Here is a 23,257-nt window from a genome sequence, read left to right as displayed (position 1 = left end):
AAATAAGTAAATCTTTTAAAAAATACATAAAGTATGTAAATACACACATAAGGTAAAAATATTTTAGCTTACATCTGTAAGTAGGAAAAGGAAGCTATTAATATCAAGGTTAAAGCTCTGCACTCATTGACAATAAAATCCTGTTCTTCAGAATAATGCATTCAAATGTCTAATGATGCTCTAATTCTGAAAGACAATTCATCACCCAATCCTGGTCGGTCTTGAACATTCAACTATGTAATTTGGAGACTTTATGAATGTGGCATGATTTTTAAAAGAACTTAGGAAAAACAAGATTCCTACATTACTGTATAGGATGCTTTAATAAATTTATTAACCCTGCAATTTCTTCTCTGGAATTTTATTTTTCAAAGTTGTCCCTAAAATAGGCTTTTAGGGGAAAATCTTGGGAAGGTAGTGTTCTTATGTCTCTGAATCCCAAAGGAAACACAGAGACCTAATGCAGCAAAAAAACCCAACGGTGAATTCACAACAAAACCAGGAGAAAAGGTTTTGTCTCCCCTAAATTCCAAGCAGATGAGGACAAACCAACAGCCACGGCACCTGAGTGCTCACATGCAGTAGTGCAGAAGAAAGCAAAGGGATCAACAAGGTGTATGATACACCTGAGAACAAGAGAAGCCCAAAATAGCTAAAAGGTAGGTAGGTATTCAATAGAAAGCATGGCAGATCAACTTTATGACAGGAGAGTTGCTGTCCAATCTAACAGCAAAGGGGTCCACGGTGAGAATGAAATACTAGCTCCTATGAACTCTTTGAAATGACCAACTATGGCTCTCTGTTAGAATAAGCTTACACACTAAGGGGAAACTGCTGGGAATGGAATCAAAACTGAGTAGCAAAGGCACAACAGAAAAGAAGAAAAGAGGGCGCCTGCGTAGCTCAGCTGGTTAAGCGTCTGACTCTTGATCTTGGCTCAGTCTTGACCTCAAGGTGGTGAATTCAAGCCCCGCACTGGACTCCACACTGGACGTGGAGCCTACTTAAAAACACAAAAGGAAAAAAAAAGAAGGAAAGTAAAGTGAAGTTCCAGATAAACATTGGGTAGTAATAAAGACACAGAAAAACTCAAAAAGCAATCACTGTATTTTTTTAACATTACACAAAAATAACAAAAAGAGTAAGAAAAGATACCCTAAACCACATAACCTTCTAAATATTTAGAAAAACTAATCTCATACAAAAATGAGCAACAAGTATAGATGTTAAATCCACACAAAATTATTATAATAAAACATACAAGGAGTAAAATAACATCTCTACAGATAAAGAATGCATGTTAGAAAAATATGCATACAGAATAGATCAAAATTATAACCTCCTATTTCAAAACACAAGACTTATTAATTAGAAATAACAAAAAAATCATATCAGAAATAAAGACTGAACAAGAATGGACATAAAATTGAGTAAACAACAGATTACACCTTTTAAAAGAAATAGAAGATAAAATGGGGGGGAATTTTAAAAGACATCAAAATGTTACAAATAGTTAAGATACACAAAGATCTAACAGAAAATAGTAGTCCCTGAAGAAGGAAACCAAATCAAAAGCATGGCAAAAAAATGAGTATTAGAAAATTTTCCTCAAAGCAAAGATTTTAGGGGCACCTGGGTGGCACAATCGGTTGAGTGTCCGACTCTTGGTTTTGGCTCAGGTCAGGATTTCACGGTTGTGAGATTAAGCCCTGCATCAAGCAAGCTCTGTGCTGCTCAGCACGAAGTCCGCTTCAGATTCTCTCTCCCTCTTCCTCCTGCTCACACTCTCTCTGTGTCTCTCTCTTTCTCTTTCTCTCAAATAAATCTTTAAAAGATTTTAAATTATAAAAAAAAGATATGTCTAACTAAAACTATCAACCCAGAAAACAAACAAGATATATCAAGATATATCTTAAACTTCATAGAATTTAAAGAAAAAAAATCCTTTGGCGATCAAGGCAAAATCATTTATAAAGTAAAAAAAAATTACATTATCATCAAACTTCAACCACAATGCTTTTTATATCAGAAGAAAATGGAGTAACAGTTAAAATAATCGAGAAGAGAAAAGCCTAGCCAAGTTATTTTATATGCAGCAAAACCGGATTTTCAACCTTAAAGAGCACTGTTATCAATGTGCAAGAATATTGTTCCCATGAGTGCTTCCTGTGGCATCTACTAGAAAATGAGCTTCAGACAACAAAAATGACTGCAGACAATGACATGAGGACTGAGGATAAGCATTAAACATACCAAACATATGCAGACCCTGTAAAACTAAGATAAATGAGGATTAAAAGATGGTACGTAATGACTATAGACTCAGTATGTATACATATAAAACTGTAAGAAAATTGGTTAAGAGATATATCAAGTTTTTTTTTAATTGTTCATTTTAAAGTCATTCTGAGACAGAAACCTTAACTCATTCCCAGCTGATCTACACAAGAAATACTAAATGAAGTTCTTTAGGCACAGAATAATTGATACCAGATGGGATCCTAAACCTGCAGTAAGGAATGAACACCACTAAGGCAAATATGAGGAAATATAAAAGATCTTGGAGTTCAGTATTACTGTGCTCTTACCAGTTATCTTTAACAGTCATACTTGCTATAATCTCTGTAGCCTCATTATGATCCAGTAAATTATTATTTTGAAGTCTTAAAATTTTTAATATATACATTTGTAGAAATATAATAAGAGTACTCTTAATATATTGCTTTGCAATAATATCAAATTTGGTTTTTAAAAATTATGCCTAAACAGCTATTTTGAAATACTATTAGTAATATTTTAAGATAAAAGAAAATTTATAACTTTAAAATTAAGAATGGATCATTGGATTAAAAAAGGGAGATTAGCGATGCATGGGTGGTTCAGTCAGTTAAGTGTCTGCCTTCAGCTCAGGTCATGATCCCAGGGCCCTGGGATGGAGCCCTGCATCGGGCTCCTTGCTCAGTGGGGAGCCTGCTTCTCCCTCTGCCCGCTGCTCCCCCTGCTTGTGCTCTCTCTGACAAATAAATAAAATCTTTAAAAATAAATAAATAAAAATATAAAAGGAAGATCAGACGATTTGTGGTTCCATCCATCATCACACTGAGGAAGAAACTGACATATCCAAATTCTCTGACTCACAAAAAGGGGAACACTACTCCAAAGAACCTGAATCAAACTGCAGATTACAAATGAAACTATGATAAAGCTATTTTCCCTTTGGCTGCATAAATACTATTAAGTTGTCTTCTCATGCCTTATGTAATAGACCATATTCAAATAAAGTTGTGCCAATTCGGTTGTACAATCATTTGATAACACTCATTCAGCATTTAAAAAAGAGGAATTTAAATGTATACATGATGAGTTCTTTAAAAGCCAAAAATCGTTACAGCTTTTCAAACTAAAAATTAAAAAAGCCAACGAAATATCTTAAAGAGTCAGTTATCATATTGCATTGGTTGAAAAAGTGTACATAATATCTGAAAGACTTATAAACTCTTGCATAGTAGATATTGCTGGAAGCCTGCTGCATAAAGTCAATAAAAGAAATAGGCTCTTCCACTTCCCAAAGATAAAATTACTCACTGAATTGAAGACTTATTTGCAAATATAGGAAATGAGTTAATATCTGGTCCACAGAATTGTATTTCTGCCTTATAGATATGGCCGACTTTCTGTTTTAACTGATACTAGCATCAACTAATTATCAAAGATCTTCTTTACTGTGAATGGTAACAAACACAAGCGGTGAATAATTTTTCTGCATCTCAGTTTACCCTGAAATAACTTGTGTTGAATATTTGTGCTAACTATACAAAAGCAATGATACATGTAACTACTGTCACTTAGTACAAATTAAGGCAATGACACCCAATAGTCACTGTATTATTTCCTGCCATGCACTAGTAGGGAGCCAGTATGACTTAAGCCAGCATGACTTAAGAATGTTCCCGATGAAGCTGTAAAATTAATTAAATCTCAACCTTTAAATATGTCTTAACATTCTGTATGATGGGATGGTTAGTATAATTAAACACTACTGCTGCAAACTTGTGCTTTCACAATTGTTTTGAGAAAAAGCATCTGAGTTGGAGCACCTGTGTAGCTCAGTCCATTAAGCATCCAACTCTTAGATTGCAGGTCATGAGATCGAGCCCCGCCTTGGGCTTGTGCTGGGCACAGAGCCCGCTTAAGCATCTCTCTCTCTCCCTCTCCCTCTGCCCCTCATTCCCTAAGGAAAAAAAAAAAAAGGAAGAAAGAAAGAAGGAAAGGAAAAAGAAGAGAAAAAGCAAAAGCATCTGAGTGACTGTTATTATAAGCTGAGTTAGATCACTTTTCCAAAGGAAAACTATTTTTACTTCCAAAGGAAAACTATTTTACTTCAGATATTTTCTGAAAAGTGAACAAAGCAAGTTTATCACTTCAAGAAAAACTTTTTGTTGCCAACAATAAAATGTGAGAGCTTTCAACCAAAAATCATAATTTTAGAAAAGTTGGACCCAGGAGCACCTGGGTGGCTCGGTCGGTTGGGTGGCTGCCTCGGGCTCAGGTCATGATCTCTGGGTTCTGAGATCGAGCCCCGCATCAGGCTCCCTGCTCAGTGGGGAACATGAATCTCCCTCTCCCTCTGTCGCTCCCCCTGCTTGGGCTCTCTCTCTCAAATAAATAAATAAAATCTTAAAAAAAGAAGCTGACCCAGCACCATGAGCTTGACAGCTTCCCAGTACTTAAAAACTATCCTGTTGCAGGGCACCTGGGTGGTTCAGTCGGTTGAGCACCGGACTCTTGGTTTTGGCTCAGGTCCTGATCTCGGGGTCATGAGATTGAACCCCATGTTGGGCTCTGCACTCAGCCATGAGATTCTTTCCCCTCCCTCTCCCTTCCCCTGCTCAGCTCGCTCACACACTCTCTCAAATAAATAAATGAATAAATACAAACTATCCTATTGAGATCACTGGGGATGTTCACAAATGTGATTTTTAGTAGAGAATAATTAAATATATCAACATGTCGAAGATCTACATAATTCAATGAACCAGTATCTTCTAAATAACCAGTGCACAGTGTTAGAAAATCATACACAGTACACATCATTCATTCCAGGTGCAAGACAGACTAACAAAAAGATCACTGCAGTGCTTTCAAATTCCATCTTGGAACAAGAACCTAAGAAACTACATTTGTCAAGTTTCGGTATAGTATCACTAGACTATCACAATAATTTAAAAAGGATATTAAAAACTCCTCCCTTTAACAAATACATGTGAGTATGGTTTTCTTTAAATGCTTCAGTAATAAACTATATATGAAGCCATCATTAAAAACATCTGCAAAATTATAAATAATGTCATGCTTCCCACTAATTTCCTTTTTGTTTTTAGGAAATAGTTAAAATGTTATCTGTATTAACATTTAGTGAGTTTATAATTCCAATTATGAATATTTTCAAAGTTCCTCAGTTTTAATATCTAATGAGATATATTTTGATAGATATAATCCATATAAACAAATGTTCTTCAGGGTTTCCAATAATGTGTAAGAAGGTAAAGGAGCAGGCAGGGAGCCTGCTTCTCCCTCTGCCTCTGCCTCTCTCTCTCTCTGACTCTCATGAATAAATAAATAAAACATTAAAAAAAAAAAAGAAGGTAAAGGAGCCTGAGATCAAAAAGTTTAAGAATCACTCAAGAGGGATTACTAATGAAATCACAAGAAAAAAGTTAAGAAGTCACCCCCCACAAATGGAGAAAAAATCTGAACTGTCAGTTCACAAAAGAAAATCCCTATATGGTCAATAAGCACATGAAAGGATAGTCAACCTCATTAATCATCGGGGAAATGCAAAATAAAAACACAATGAGGTAACCACCCCACCCCCGTAGAAAGACTAAAATTAAAAAGACTGAAAATACCAGATATTGCTGGGGATGTGGGCAAATGGAATTGCTGGATGGAATGTAAAATGGTACAGTCTGGAAAACAACTGGGCAGTTTCTTAAAAGTTAAACAGTCTTTCAACAAATGGTGCTAGGACCAACAGATATTATTAATATGTAAAAAAATACAGTTGGACCCTACCTCACACCGCCTACAAAAATTTATTCAAAATGGATGAAAGAGCTGAAAATAAGAACTACAACTGTAAAACTTGTAAGAAAAAAACTTAGAAGCTTATAAGAAAAAACTTCTAGAGAAAACTTAGGCCTAAAACTTTATCAAACCTTGATTCTGGCAATAGCTTCTTGGAGATGACACCAAAAATATATAAGCAACAACAACCAAAAACAAATTGAACTTGGTCAAAATTTAAAACTTTTGTGCTTCAAGGGGGTCTGAAAGAATGGGAGAGAAGATCTACAAATCACACATCAAAATAAAGGACTTGCATCTAAAAGAGAACTCTCAGAATTCAATTATAAAAAGCCAAAACCCAATTTAAAATGGGCAAAGGATTTAAAAGACATTTCTCCGAAGTTACAATGACCAACAAACTCATGAAAAGATGCTCAATTTCACTGGTCATTAGGAAAATGTATTATCAGAACCACAATAATATTGATACCATTTCACACTCACCAAGATGGCTAAAACTAAAAAGACAATAAATAAGTATTGTTGGGGACGTGGAGAAACTGGAACCCTCAACTTTGTTGGTGGGACTTTAATATGGTGCAACCATTTTGGAAAACAATCTTCAATTCCTTAAAAAGCTAAACACAGAATTATCATATCATCCTGTAATTCTCCTCAGAATATGCTCAAGATAAATGAAAATAGATTTCCACAAAAAACCTTGTATGTGAATGTTCACAGCAGTCATTTTCATAAGCGCCAAAATATGGAAACAACCCAAATGTCCATCAACTGATAACATGGAGTATATCCACGCAATGGAATATTACTTCACAGTAAGAAGGAATGATGAAATGATATGTTAGAACAGAAATGCACATTGAAAACATGCTACGTGAAAGAAGCCAGACCTAAAAGACTGTATGTTGTAGAATTCCATTTATATGAAATGTTCAGAATAGGCAAATCTATAGACAGAAAGTCAACTACTGGTTGCTCAGGGCAAGAGGGGAAGGGAGAGTGTATGGGTGACGGCCACTGAAGATGATTTAAGTGGTGTTAAACTGATTGTGGTAACAGTTGCAAAACTCTGCATATAGTAAAAGCTACTGAATTTATACCTTAAATGGGTGAGTTTTAGGATTTGCTAATTATATGTCTCAATAAAGCTGCCACAAAAAAATAAACATGCATTTATTGTATGACCCAGCAATACCAATCTTAGTTATTTATCCAACTTTAACTTAAATATATGTCCACACATGGACTCAACACAGATATTCATAGCACCTTTATTCATGATAGCCAAAAAACATATTCAATCCAAATGGATAAACAAATTATGTTATGCAGTATACTTATACAATAGAATTCTGGGTGGAGGGGTGAATAAAGCAATGAATACATGCAGTAACAAAAGTGAGTTCAAAAGCTTTATACTGAGTGAAAGATGCAAGAAATGCTGTATGAGTACAATCATATGAGACTCTAGAAACATTTATGTGATCTGCAACAATAGTAGATTGATGGTTGTCTAGGGTGATGCCGTGAAATTGTCTGCAAAGACTGTAAGGGTACTTTTTGGGCATGAGTGTATAAATCTGTTAAAATTCGTGACAATATATACCTTAAATAGGTGTGTTTTGTTGTGTATAATTATAACTCAAAAAGTTAATTTTTCAAGTCAATATAGGAGATAGAATGAAATTCTAAAAGATAACTAGTTTGCCAAAATGAAGGCAGGATAAGAAAAACCCAGCTAAACTAAACATGTCAATTTAAATATAAATACACAGGGTATATTTATACACGGGAGGGAAAGAACTATAATCATGAAAATGCTAGGAAAGTTATGTAGCTATATTAATATTAGGCAAAGTAAACCTCAAAGCAAATATCAGAGATAATGAGAGACATTTCACAGTGGTAACAAGAACAATTTATACTCATCACAAATGGGTATACACCTAAAAAGAGAACTTCAAAATACATAAAGAAAAAAACTGGCAGAACTGAAAGGCAAAGTCAGATAATAGTTGGAGATTTTAATTTCCCTCTCTTAGTAACTGAAACAAGTTTAAGATATAGAAGAATGAAATATCACCAACTTGATCTATTTAATAGTTACAGAATGCTGCACTAAATAATTCTAGAATATGCACATTTCTTCAAATCACACGGGACACTCACCAATAGACTGTATGCTAGAAAATATCAAAAAATACCAAAGAAATGAAATCATACAGAATATATTCCTAGACCAATGATATTAAATTATAAATCAACAATTAAAAGATATCTAAAAAATACCCAAATATCTGGAAATTAAATAACACATTTCTAAATAATCCATGAGTCAGAGAATAAATCACACACACCCACAAAAAAGGTAATAAAAATATAATCAGATGAGCACCAGGTGATATATATATGGAATTGCTGAATCACTGTATTGTATACCTGAAACTAATATAACCTGTATAGTAACTGAAATTAAAATAAAAACTTAAAAAATATATAATCAGAATGTGTGGGAAAAGAGTACGTTGAAATTCACACCTTTAAAACTTATACTGGGGGAGGGGAAGGTGTAATATCCATGATCTAAGCAAAGGGCTGGCGAACTACAATCCAGAAGCCAACTCCAGCAAGCTGTTTTTGTATGTCCAACAAGCTAGGAATGGGTTTTTTTGTTTTTGTTTTTAAAGATTTTACTTTTTTAAAGTAAGTTCTACACCCAGCACAGGGCTTGAACTCATGACCCCAGGACCAAGAGTCACATGCTCTACTGACTGAGCCAGGCAGGAGCTCCAGGAATGGTTTTTTATATTTGTAAATGGAGATGGAGGGGGAAGGGAGTAGGATCAAAAGAACAATGTTATTTGATGACATATGAAAATTATATGAAATTCAAATCCGTGTCCAAAGTTATGCTCATTCATTTATGTATTTACCTGGAGAGCTGAGTAGTAGCTATAACACAATGTAGTCCACAAAGCCTAAAATATTTATCTGAAACAGTTACAGAAAAAGTTTACTGATCCCTGATCTAAGCTCCCACTTTCAGAAACTAAAAAAGTAAAAATAAATCAAACAGAAAGTGTAAGAAAACATTAAAAATAACAAGTAGAAATCAATTAAATAGAAAATGGAAAGAGAAAATTAACAAAGATAGATGTTGGTTCTTCAAAAGAGTAATGAAACTGACAAAGCTCTAGCAAGACAGATCAAAACAAAGATAAATAAATTACCCATATCTGGAGTGAGAAGAGATACATTACAGATCCATCAGACATTGATATTTATGTAAATATCACAAGACTTTACACCAAATAATTCAACAACTTGGATGAATGGACCAATTCCTTGAAAAACACATATGACCAAAACTGAAATAAGAAAGAGAAAAGCTAAACAGCCTCATATATATTACAGAAATCAAATTCATAATAAAAGCTATCTCACAAAGACTTACTACTTATTAAGGATAAAAAAATACTAAGCAATATAAGTTCTTTCAGAAATAAGCAGAGGGAACAATTCTTCACTTGCCTTATGATCCAAGCATAATCTTGATTCCAAAATCTGAAAATAGGACAAATCAAGGCAACTACGGACCAAAGCCCTCATGAACACAGATGCAAAAATCCCTTAAAAAAAAAACACAGTGAAGCAAATCCAGCAATACAAGTTTAGTTTTCCATTAAAAAATATTTCTGCACTACTCCACATTAAAAGAATAAAAGAAAATCTGAAGAACATTTCAAGAGATGGAGAAAAGTCTTTGACAAAACTCAACATGTTAACAATTTTTAGCAAACTAGGACTAAAAGGGAACTTCCTCAAACGAGTAATAGATAACTATGAAAACATTTAGTTAACATCATATCTAATGGTAAACAAACTCTTTTCCTCTAAGATCAGCAACAAGAGAAGGTGTTTCCTCTCACCCCTTCTATGGAACACTGTACTAGAGGCCCTAACTAATGCAATAAGTAAAGAAAAAGAAATAAAAGATCTAGAGATCAGGAAAAAATAAGTAAAATTGTGGTTAACTGGTATATGTTATGATTATGTATGTATAACCATCTAATCTGAACTTGTAATTTTTTTCATGCCATAATAAATGGTAAAGTACTTACTAATCTAGTCGTTAAAGAACACATCTAGAGAGAGTGACTTATATTAACTTTGGTAGGAAGGAAGAAAATTCCCAATAAAACCATGAAGCTTGGTAGTAAGTACAAAGGTCAGAGTTACAACAAAGTTTTCATCTAGCCATGTTTTTCAAACCAAGGGATACAACCCATCAGTGGATCATGAAATTAATTTAAAGTATTAAAATCACCTTTATTTTTTAAAAAAGATTTATTTATTTGAGAGAGAGAAAGAAAGTGAGTGAGCACACAGTGGGACAGGGAGAAGCAGACTTCCTGCTGAGCAGGGAGCCTGACGTGGGGCTTGATCCCAGGACCCCGGGATCATGACCTGAGCCGAAGGCAGATGCATAACCGACTGAGCCACCCAGGCGCCCCCTAAAATCACCTTTAAAAGGAGAATAAGAAACAAAAGAAAAAGAAAAATCAAGACACATCAAATATATTAAGGGTGAGTTTTGTTTCACATGTATGAATATAGTATAAGATATATTTCTAAGGGTTATACTCAAAAGATCTTAAAACACGGATTTAATATAATAGGTAAGGGAGTGCCTGGGTGGCTCAGTTGGTTAAGCCTCCACCTTTGGCTTGGGTCATGATCTCAGCATCCTGGGATTTAGCCCTGCATTGGGCTCCTCACTCAGTGGGGAGTCTGCTTCTTCCTCTCCCCCCACCCCCCGCTCATACTCGCTCACTCTCTCACTCACTCTCTCTCTCTCTCTCAAATAAACTTTAAAAAAATATAATAAGGATTTTATTATTTCAATAGAATTATAACCATATGCAAACTGATGACCTAACAAAAAGAGCATTAACAGTATTTAGGTAAGAACAGAGGAAAAGATCATTTTGTTATGGGAAAACTCTAGTAACCACCTATTTGGAAAGGTGTAGGAGATTTCTGATATAAAGCAAATACATTTTAGCTGTGAGGCTTTCACTTCAAATATATATCAGAAATCTCATTATGCTAGGGCACCTGGGTGGCATAGTCAGTTAAGTGTCTGACTCTTGGTTTTGTTCAGGTCGTGATCTCGGGGTCATGAGATTGAGCCCCCCATCAGGCTCCGAGCTCAGCATGGAGTCTGCTCGAGTTTCTCTCTTCCTCTCCCTCTGTCCCTCCCACTTGTTCTCTTTCTCTCAGATAAATAAATCTTAAAAAAAAAAGAAAAAGAAAGAAATTTCATTATACTAAAAGCAGAAAGACTGCATGTCAACAATTCTTGAGTGCTCTTGCTGACAATTTCATAATTCTGAAATCAGAGAAGTGGTAAACTTCTGTGGAAGTGGTTAAAAAATCATAAAATCATGATTCTGGAGTCCTGGGATCGAGTCCCGCATCGGGCTCCCTGCTCAGCAGGGAGTGTGCTTCTCCCTCTGACCCTCCCCCCTCTCGTGCTCTATCTCATTCTCTCTCTCAAATAAATAAATAAAATCTTAAAAAAAAAATCTGGATTTGAAAGAGATCAGAAATTTCATTCACCCTGTTAAGGGCTAAATCTGTGTCGTGCCCGCCCCCCCATTCCCAAAGTCATTTGTTGAAGCCCTAACCCACATAATATAACCATATTTAGAAATACGGCTTTTAAGCAGTAATTAAGTTCAAATGGGGTCATTAGGGTAGGCCCTAATCCTGTTATGAGTGGTGTCCTTACAAGAAGAGATTACAACACAGACAACACAAAGGACTGAGGGGCAACTATGGGAGGACACAGCAAGAAGGCAGCCACCCAAGTCAAGGACAGAGGCCTCAGAAAAAAATCAACCTGCTTGTCACCCTGATCCTGGATTTCTAGCTTCTGGACTGTAAAAAAATTTGTTGTTTAAGCCACCCAGTCTTTGGTACTTTCTTATGGCAGCCCTAGCAAACTAATACACACGCTTATGTTCATAAATTAACAACCTATGTTTGGTTTACCTAACTACTCTCATGGCTAATTTATACAAAATTAAGACCAGAATACAGATTAAAACTTGTTAGCAATATAAAAATATAAAAATGGGTCAGTAATGGTAAAATGGCAAGCACCAACAGCCACTGATCCTAGAAATCATAATAGTAACAGAAGAGCAAAAAAGTAGGGGGATACGAGGAGAGCAAGTTTCAGAAAGTCAGACTCCTGAAACAGGCATGAAAGCAATGTCAGATACCTTAGAAAGGATTACAGCTCAAAAGAGAAAGCAAGAAGGTTTGTCTAAAAAGTTCAATTCTAGCCACATAACTTTAAAAGTCCAAAAGCAGACAAAAAGGAATGGTACCAAAGAAACAAAAAAGGCAGCACAGGAAGTTATCTAACTGACTTGGTTTTAAAAAAGGACACTTGTAGAGATAAGAAATGTAGTTTATCATCTAGTCAGACTAAAGGAGATGAAGATATATGCAAAAAGTACTAAGGGGGAAAACTTCCTATAAAAAGAATAAGCTTCAGGAAGCTTTGAAACGATGATAGAATATAAATAAGATGACAAAGTGGGAAGGTAGTATAAAAGATTCAACTCTTATTTGCTTTCATGAAGAAGAATTTTCAACCCTTACACAAGACAGGTGATGCTATTAAGACATTATCTAGCTACTTTGAGACAAAATGGTATAGGAGAAAGAGCACCGGTATCAGAGTCAAATGTAACTTGGGTTTAAATCTCAGCATCGTCTTTATTGTAGAGGCAATAGTGCATAGTGGTTTAGAAGTGGAGGCTCTGAAGCCAGGCAATCTGGGTTTCAATTCCAGTGTTGCCACTTAAAGCTAAATAACCCTGCACAAGTTATTTAACCTTCCTTGCCTTAGTTTCCTTATCTGTAATACAGAGATGATAGAACCTACTTCATATGGTCGTACGGCTTAAAGAAGTTATTACACTTAAAGCACTGAGAACAGTGTATGACACATACTAGTAGCTCAATAACTGATAGTAATTACTGTTGCATTTGTTCTTTATCGTTCATTTTTATCCTGGACATTAATTACAATTACTGTTGTTATTGACATGTGCAAGTTACCAAAATTCACTAAGCCTAAATTTTTCTCTTCTATAAACTATCAAAAGATAGATATATGAATTAAGGAGATACAAGGTATAAAGCACCTAATAAATATACTCAATAAACATTACCTGCCAACCCCTACCCACATTTTGAAAAAGACAACACTGTACTTAAGATACTGAACATAAGCAAGCATTGTATAGATTCTCAATACTACTTCAGGATATATTATCAAAGAGATGATTTAATGACAATGAGATAAGAAATAACAATTAGAAGCCAGTATAAGCTCAGTAGGAATAATACATGACAAGCTCATCATTTAATTTACTTCTAACATAGGGTTAGTAAACTGGGGGCGGGGGGGGGAACAGTATACCTTGATTTTAGCAAGACATTCCAATACTAATTTTCATAATAACCTTATAGAATAAAAAAAATCTGGATGATTAACAGTACAATTAAATGAATTTGAAGCTGCAGGAAAACTCTTGCCCCCCAAAATTACTGAATAAGACATTAGTGTGCAAACAGGTTTTTAGCAGCCCTATCTTATTTAACATCTTTAAGCAGACTAATGAAAATGCAAGATTTTGGTTTAAAAAAAAATAGAAAGAAACTTGACAGAAATTTCCATAGGAAAACCCTGAATGTGTAGTTGACATGGGCAAAAATCTGCTAACCAACAAAGATAGATCTTACTGCTAAAGGAGAAAAAATCATCATATGTTATGCAATGGTGCCACATTAACAGAAGAATGTCCAGATCAAAAGAATATGAACAGAAGTCAGAAGACACAGGAAAAACCTATCAAATTTCCTTTTTTTAACCAAAATCTTGTATTTTTCCTTAATGTCTACATTAAATACATACAATGAATGACAATAACTATTTATAGAGTACGTTAAAATTTCTCAAACTGCTTTTTCTATTTGCCATCTAATGTAAAAACAGCTCTGAGACAGATAAAGCAGTTAGAATTAGTCCCATTTTACTGTCTTCTTGAGGTTCAGAGGGGTAAATGAGTTTCCTCAGATCAAGTTGATCCAAAGTACAAATGTGGAGCATGTAACTCCTAGTCAGTGTCCATTTTTGCTTTAATAACTTTTTTCTCTTTAATAAAGTAATACATTCATTATAAAGTATTAGAATTCAGACAGAAAAATCATCTCCCTAATCAGACACTATATTAATATTAACAAGAAAATTTAACTTTTCTCTGAAATGAAAAAAAATGGAAGTGAGAGAAACAATTCACATAAAATAAGGAAAAATTTCTTTTACTTTTCATAATACTATGCTAAAAAAAAGGAGGATAAATGGATCAGTTAATAGAATAAATTTTCTTGAATGGCCATTAAATATTTTTCATGTTATTAACTCTTAAAATAACACTAAAATGTAAACATTCCCTTAATCTACTAGCAATATTAGATTTCTCATCTTTGCATGCTTAAAGAAAACCACCTAAACTTTAATTTTAATAATGTAAGTACAAGGTAAAACCATTACCTTGGGTGTGCTTCCTTTAATGAATTTTTTAATTGAAGACAACAAGCCGGTTTCATTTTTCGGTGTTTTTTCTCCCCCTGAAGGCAGGCTATCATCAACCTCTGAATATTTCCTCTTTGCTCTAGCAGTACGTTGTGTTTGGATTTGATTTGATTGCTGAGAAGCTTTCCGTGTTCTCAGCCTCATCTTTTATGAGTGCCACATATAAAACTATAAGAGAAAAATAACAAGGGTTATTACAATTAAACCTAGCATACCAAAACGTGCCCAGCTTATATAAGAAAAGTCTCTTGGTCCAAGTCTCTAAGGGATTACAATAAGAAACCAACATTTTAAGCAAAAGGTTGCTTTGAACTTTTACACATTATCCCAAGTAACCTTCCCACCAACTTCTAAAATATCACACCCTATGATCTAATAAAAATATGAGTAACACCAGGGTGCCTGGGTGACTCAGTCTTAAAAGGTAAGCGTCCAACTCTTGATTTTGGCGCAGGTCATGATCTCAGGGTTGTGAGATCAAGCCCCATGTCAGGCTCCAGTGCTGGGTATGGAGCCTGCTTAAGATTCTCTTTCTCGGGCGCCTGGGTGGCTCAGTTGGTTAAACCGCTGCCTTCAGCTCAGGTCATGATCCCAGCGTCCTGGGATCGAGCCCCACATCGGACTCCCTGCTCATGCAGGAAGCCTGCTTCTCCCTCTGCCTGCCGCTCCCCCTGCTTGTGGGGAGATCTCTCTCTCTCTCTCTCTCTCTCTCTCTCGCTATCTCTCTCTGTGTGTTAAATAAATAAATAAAATCTTTAAAAAAAAAAAAGACTCTCTTTCTCCCTCTCCAAAAAAGAGTACACCAAAAAGAATGTGCACACTCTTTTCATAGCACTATGCTGCCTCCACCCATGCTGACCATTATCATTCATTTAATCATTCATTCAACAAGTATTTATTGAGCACTTAACCACATTCAAGGCACTGGGCTAGGCTGAGCACCTAGTAAATAGTAAACAACATATGGAAAGTTTTTTCCACAATGTAGTGGAAAAACCCTCAATGAACGAATTAATTACATGAGCATGATTCTAATGATCAACAATCATACAAGTTTACGAAGAGCAGCTGGATCATTTAATTTATAAGATAATTCAATCCTACTACACATAATGATACTTTAAAAGTTGAATTTCCATTTGAAAATATGAGGCAATCTACTTGGAACTCTCTCACTTTATGGATGAGAAAATTAATGGCTGGCAAAACTGTACCAAGACATAGAAGTGATTAAGTACATACCCTAAATTAGAATCTGAAGTAGAATATAAAAATTACCAAACTAAGAATTAAGAAATGTGAATCATAGCTAAACTATAGTCACTTGTTTTTTTCACCTGTATAAAGAATACATTCATCTTACCATCCTGAGTCTCAAAATGAAAAAGGAATTAGAAAAGGCTATAAAAAGTGCAGAGAACAACAACGCTACTCACAACAGTGAATGCATTCACAGAAAGTCTAACTCCATTTAAGCATTCTAAACTCCTAAAGATGCAAAAATTCCTGGCAAAGGATAGGGTCTTCACCGACCAATTAAGAAGCTTAAGACATTGTGTCTTTACTAATTCAACGTAACAGTCACAGAAAAAAAGTTAGAAACTTTTAGAAAGTTACATACACACACACACACACACACACACACACACACACACACATATAAAATCTACTCCAACAAAAACCCCCAAACTCAAATGATTCACTAGAGGAGTCCCTAAATATCTTTACAAACAACTATTTCTTTCCTAGCAGCAAATGGTGCTCAGTTTATGCTGCCATACCAAAATTAAAAATACTGCCTTTTCTCCTAAAGAGTCCATGTAACTTCAAAAGTGATTTATCATTCAAGGCATGTATTATTTACTTTAAAACCCTATTTAGAGTGCATAAATGATGTCTTAATTCCTTAGTTATTGAGTACAGCACGCCTTAGAAAAATTCCCATATATAAAGTGCAAGGGGGAATTTCTCAAAACTATTTTTAATCAATTTCAGTAATTTTTTTAAGTTTTATCAAAAATACCCAATAATTAATCTATCTTAAGCCCAGAATCATTAAATGGAAATTATAAAACCTTAAGAAATAAGACATTGATGTAAACTAGGTCTTAAAAGACTAAAGGCACATAGGTAAGTCCAGTCTTACAAAGTTTGGTTGATTAAAATTTAAATACTTATAGTCACCTGCTACTAGAATGTTACGGATGAAAACTATAACCTCTGCCCAAAGTTTGGTTGATTAAAATTTAAATACTTATAGTCACCTGCTACTAGAATGTTACGGATGAAAACTATAACCTCTGCCCATGAGAATCAAAAAGTCTGGCAGGTAAGTATACATATCATAGTGTATATATAAAATGCTAGATCACTCCGCATGAAAAGAGTGAAAACCTTTCTGGGAAAGCTTAGGAGAAAGGTCCTTTAAACTCAAAAACAAACAGTGGGCATTTACTGGAAAGAAAGACAAGAGCATTCAAAAGAAGGAGCTGAAAAGTAGGTTTTTCTCCATTCCAATAGTGAATTATAAAAGGTGTACTTGATAGGTCTAAAAGGGCTCCGGGAGGCAAAATGCCACCACAGGGACAGCCCCAGAGGTGATGCAGTACCAGAGTGTACGCCTTTACCGAGGGCCACGAGAGTGCAAACAAGTGAGCTCATAGCTCAATCCAACAAATGCGTGTTGGCTTTTCTCGCCACGGCCATGGGGATGTGCCAGTAAAGCCTTTGCCCTGATAGGCAATTCAACATTTCACAGCCCTGATCTGGAACCTCCCAGAGGGCTACAGAGGTACGAGGCCAGTCAAGCAGGTCCCTCAGTCCGGAGAGGTGTGACACTGAGCACTCCATGCCTACGGGTGCAGCCTCCCAGGGCAGCCACTTCTGCGGGTTGCTCTGCGCTCTCACCTTAAAGCTCTGCCAAGCAGAGGCCCTTGTGCGGGCAGAGAAGCTGTCAGTGAGCACCGTGCTGGCTGGTGAAGAGTTTGTGGTGGCAGAAGAATGTGCTCCGTGTTCTAATTTCCAGGCTAAAACCACCCAAGTGTGGTTCCACTGAGTATGTGGAGAAAATCACACACAGCTCATCTAAGGGGAATGAATTCAAAAGCCGCCGCTCAGCTCTGACTGAACAACACTTACTATGGAAATCTGAAGGGGCCGTCGTGGGTGTGGCCTTGGTCTTGCTTGCCTTGTTCATCAGCGACAGCAGGACAGAAAAGCTCTGGAAAAAGTCCAGGAGCAAATCAACTCTATATAGCTACCTTCTACTCTTTGATAGTGGTCTTAGGGATTGTACCTCAGACAAAGACAGTAGAATGAATGGATTTGTGCCCCTAATTCTTGGGAACTTGTAGTGGCATTTCCTCCTCCATCTCATCTAGATCATTAACAAGCAAAATATAGAATAGTTCCCTTCCCTGTTTTAATTTGGTTTACCACAGGAAGTTATAGTGGCAGAAACAGGATGGCAACTTTATGCTCCAGTTTACCAACTACCTATCTTCCCCTTCTTCTGCTACTTATTTAAAACTTTCAGGATGTAATTTCAGCAAAGAAGTTTATTTCTCAACCAAAATCTGTTTCCCCTCAAACCTAATGCCCAAAAATAAAAAAAATTAAAAAATTGCAGATGGATTAAAAAAAAAAAGGTCTATAAAGGCTGGAGCAGTCAAGCCCTCATGAACTTTCAAAACAGACTACTCACAGAAGAGATGAAGAAAACATGTACTTTTCAATTTCTCATGGAATACTTACCAAGACAGACCATATGCAGAAATGTAAAACATCAAGATAAAGACTAAAATCTTACAAGGTATGTTCTCTGACCACAATTATAAATAAAAAAAAAAAATCTTAAAAAGTACCAAATATTTGAAAATTTTAAAATATATTTATAAATAAACCATGAGTCAAAAAGAAAGAAAGAAAAACAAAACAAAACCACAATGGAAATACAAAATATTTTGGACTAAAAATAACAAAAACAGCAGCACATCAAAATGTGTGGGATGTAATAAGCAACACTCAGAGGGAAATTATAAAAATATATGCACCTCACACCAGAGTCTCAAAATATATGAAGTAAAAACTGTCAAATAAAAGTGAAAACCAGACAGTCTGACAATAATAGCTGGATACTTCAATACCCCATTTTCAATAATGAATAGAACATCTAGACCAAAAAATCAATAAGGAAATCAAAGTCATGAACAATTCTCTCCACCTAAGAGACACATAATGGAACATTCCACTCAACAACAGCAGAATCTATAACATAGTCCAGGACAGACTGCATGTTAGGACACAAAACAAATCTCAATAAACTTAAAAGGACTGAGATCATACAAGTATATGGTATCCATACACTCGAATAAAATTAGAAATCACAAAGAAAGAAACTTGAGTAATTAACAAATATGTAGAAATTAAACAACAAACTCTTAGATATGTAAGCAGTGTATCAAAGAAGAAATCACAGGGGAATTAGAAAATACTTCAGGATGAAACCAAACAAAATCGCAACATACAAAAACTTATGAGATGCTCCCAAAACAGTGCTCAGAGGGCAATTTATGTAAACGCTTATATTAGAAAAGACCTCAACTCAATAATAAAGCTTTTCACCATAAGAAACTATAAAGAGAAATACAAACTAAATCTAAAGGAGGCAGAAATAAGTCAAACAGATGATTTAAAACGCAAAACAAAAAGAAATTAATGAAGCCAAAAATTTGTTCTTTGAAAAGATCAACAAAATTGGCACACCTTAAATTAGACTAGCCAAGAAAAAAAAAAAGAAGCCTCAACCTATCAAAGTCAGGAGTGAAAGATGGGTCATTAATACCAACCCTACAGAAATAAAAACAATTTTAAGGTGCGGAACCTGGGTGGCTCAGTTGTTAAGCGTCTGCCTTCAGCTCAGGTCATGATCCCAGGGTCCTGGGATCGAGCCCCGTATCGGGCTCCCTGCTCCGCGGGAAGCCTGCTTCTCCCTCTCCCACTCCCCCTGCTTGTATTCCCTCTCTCGCTGTGTCTCTGTCAAATAAATAAATAAAATCTTAAAAAAAAACACACACAATTTTAAGGGACACCAACAAATTAGATAACCTAGATGAAATGGATTAATTTCTATAAAGACACAAGTAAAATGTGCTCAAGAAAAAAAAATCCAAAAGCCTCATAATAAGCAGAGACTGAATTAGTGATGATAATTTCTTTAAAAACTTCCCGGGGGAGCCTGGCTGGCATGCAACTCTTGATCGCTGGGTTGTGGGTTCAAGCCCCACTTTGGGTATAGAAAATACTTAAAAATAAAATCTTGGGGGGGGGGGGAGAATTTCACACAAGGCAAAGTCCAGAACCAGATGGCTTAACTGGTGAATTTTAACAAATGTTTAAAGAATTAACACCAATCCTTCTCAAACTCTTCCAAAAAATTGAGGAACACCTCCCAACTCAATCTCTGAGGTCAGCATTACTCTGATAGTAAAGTCAAACAAAGACACTAGAAGAAAAGAAGAACTACTAGTCAATATCCCTTAGGTGCACAGATGCAAATATACTCAACAAAATACTAACAAACCAAATCCAAAAGCTTTAAAAAAAAAACAAAACCCTTTTTTCTTCATCTTATCAATTTTATTTATTTACTTATTTAATTTTAAAGATTTTATTTGTTTATTTGTCAGAGAGAATGAGAGAGCACCAGCAGGGTAAGAGGCAGGCAGAGGGAGAAGCAGGCTCCCCGCTGAGCAAGGAGCCCGATGAGGGACTCGATCTCAGGACCCTGGGTTCATGACCCACGCTGAAGGCAGATGTTTAACTGACTGAGCCACCCAGGCATCCCTCCAGGAGCTTTATAAAAGGAATACATATCATGACCAAAGTGGGTTTTATCCCAGGATGCAAGGCTGGTTTAACATATGAAAAATCAATCAATATAATACACCCTATTAAAAAAATAAAGGAAAAATTCCATATGATCATCTCAAAAGATGTGGGGGTAAAAAAAGAAAGCATTTGACCAAGCCCAACACTTTTTCAAAATAAAAATACTAAAAAAAAAAAAAAAAAAAAAGGCAATAGAAGAGAACTTAAACCTGAGAAAAGGCATCTACAAAAACCTCATAGCTAACATCATACTGCATAATGAAAACTACACGCTTTCCTCCTAAGGTCAAGAATAAGACAAGGTTGTCTACTCTCACCACTTTTATTCAACATTTTACTGGAGCTTCATGCATGGAATTAGAAAGACAAATAAAAAGAAATAAAAGAAATTCACATTAGAAAGGAAAAAGTACAGCTATATCCAGAGGATATGATATTGTATGAAGAATAACCACAAAAGCAGAAACCACAAAAGCAAAAACTAGGTAACTAGACTTCATAAAAATTAAAAAGACCTGAAAAGACACTTCATAAAAGCTAGATGATTGTCCATAAGCATATGAAATGATGCTTAATATAATTCACCATCAGAAGTGCAAGTTGAAATTAAAATAGCAGGCTAATCCACATCTACTTGAAAGGCAAAAATTAAATGGTAGCAAAGATGTGGAACAAACATTCTCATATTCTCCTGGTGGGAATGTTCGGTTTTTGGTAAATTTCTATTCAACAACACTTTACCCCTTGATCCAATATTTTTTAACTTCTAAGTTTTTATCTAAGAGAAATGTAAACATGTCCACAGCATACTTTTACAAAAATGTTCCTGTCAGGCTTTATTTACAATAGCCCCAAACTGGAAACGGACAGAAAAATGAATATTGTGGTGTTTTCATACAGTGGAGTAATAATCAGAAACAGAAAACAACTATTATTATCATCAACAAAATGAAAGAATCTCTGACATTATGCTGAGCAATGGCAGACACAAAAGAATACATATTTGATGACACCATTAAAGAGAAATTCTATCAGAGGCAAATAATCTAAGGAGAAACAAATTAGAATAGAAGCTGTCTTGGGGAAAAGAAATGACATATATGTGATGGAGTGTGGATCTACTGGTCAAAATTTATAGCTAAAATCTATGTGTTTCAAAGTATGTAAATTTTACCAAAATAAACACCTGCAAAAAGTTTTTATGAACAATACCAACCAGGTAGCAGGAAGTTGGGAGTGGGTGGGGATATAGATCCAAAAGACAGACAAAATGTTAATAAGTACTCAAACCAAGTGAAGGTCATATGGGGCTTCATAATACCATTGTTCACTTTGTGCATATGTTTGATATTTTCCATTCAAAAACAACAGCAACAACAAAAACACTACCAGAGCTACCAACAGGATTCAACACTGAGAAGAAATTGAATTAAGTCAAAATAGGGTAGGACAGGATCAAATGAGAAAAGCAAAGAGAACCTCTAGAAAAAAGGAGGCAGAGGAACATAAACTAAGCAATCTCAAGACAGCAATACTCCATATTTTTGAACACAGAAAATAACAGAAAGCTCCATTTAAGTCAAAAACTGTCTTCAACCAAACCTCCTCCTAAAAGTTCAGGAAAATAAATTTCACATTAAAAAGTAACAGATATTAGATCAGAGCCCATACAGTCATAAGAAAAAAAAGAGAAACAAAAAGAGAGACAGAGACAGAGAGCGCATGCGCAGAATAAAACCCCTAACTTTTTGGGGTGCCTGGCTGGTTCAGTTGGTAGAGTATGTGACTCTTGATCCTTGGGTCATGAGTTCAAGCCCCACAGTGGATGTGGAGCCTACTTTAAAAAAAAAAAATATTAAAAAAAATTTTTTTAAACCCCTAACTTTCTACAGACAGTAAGACTGCAAAAGATAAGTCCATAAAAACAGATCACAACTACACACTATTTCCAAGCAAGCTTAAAGACTCTGATACTAAACCATTTAACCAGGATTTGAAGAGAGGGAAATGAAGTGAAAGAACACAGAAAAAAATTAAAGAAAAAAAATCATTTCAGAAATAGACAAAAAAGAAGGAACAAAAAATTAAATGAACAGGGCGCCTGGGTGGCTCAGTAGTTAAGCATCTGCCTTCAGCTCAGGTCATGATCCCAGGTTCCTGGGATCGAGTCCCACATGGGGCTCCCTGCTCCGCGGGAAGCCTGCTTCTCCCTCTCCCACTCCCCCTGCTTGTGTTCCTGCTCTCGCTATCTCTCTCTGTCAAATAAATAAAATCTTTAAAAAAAAAAATTAAATGAAAAGAACAAAGAAGGAATATTTTCGCACATTACAGAAGATTCAAGGGGTGCCTCGCTGGCTCAGTCGGTGGAGCATGCAACTCTTGATCTCAGGGCTGTGAGTTCAAGACCCATGTTGGGTGAAGAGATTACTTAAAAAAATGATTCAAGAGAAACTGGTAAATAATGAAAATAGATCAGATACTCAAAAACAAGAGAACTTTCCAGAAAGAGAAAAAGTCTGAAACCACTGTATTGAAAGAAACAGACCTGAGAATAGCAAATGTGACAAAATAGTCTGGTATGAATTACTAGACCGTTACTGA

At 35.5% G+C, this 23,257-nt stretch overlaps 1 protein-coding gene, 1 long non-coding RNA gene and 1 pseudogene across 5 annotated transcripts in view; 2 read left to right on the top strand and 1 right to left on the bottom strand.

Annotated features, from left to right (window-relative positions):
• Window positions 1-23,257, bottom strand: part of CTDSPL2 (CTD small phosphatase like 2) — a 78,715-nt gene that overhangs the window by 37,960 nt on the left and 17,498 nt on the right. For all 4 annotated transcript variants that reach the window (XM_025883922.2, XM_073876931.1, XM_025883920.2 and 1 more), the window contains exon 2: window positions 14,726-14,935. In XM_025883922.2, coding sequence (XP_025739707.1) covers window positions 14,726-14,911 — 186 coding nt within the window. In that variant the 5' untranslated portion in view covers window positions 14,912-14,935. The remainder of the gene's footprint in view (window positions 1-14,725; window positions 14,936-23,257) is intronic.
• LOC141369991 (uncharacterized) overlaps window positions 1-23,257 on the top strand; it is a 71,963-nt gene that overhangs the window by 46,946 nt on the left and 1,760 nt on the right. The window lies entirely within an intron of this gene.
• Window positions 17,580-18,245, top strand: LOC112833017 (protein JTB pseudogene; annotated as a pseudogene).

Source organism: Callorhinus ursinus, unplaced genomic scaffold, assembly GCF_003265705.2.
Source record: "Callorhinus ursinus isolate GAN/ISIS: 27379988/994484 unplaced genomic scaffold, GSC_fseal_2.0 scaffold25, whole genome shotgun sequence".
NCBI classification, from domain to species: domain Eukaryota; kingdom Metazoa; phylum Chordata; class Mammalia; order Carnivora; family Otariidae; genus Callorhinus; species Callorhinus ursinus.
Note: the sequence above shows the minus strand (reverse complement) of the source record. Positions and strands in the feature narration are given on the sequence as shown.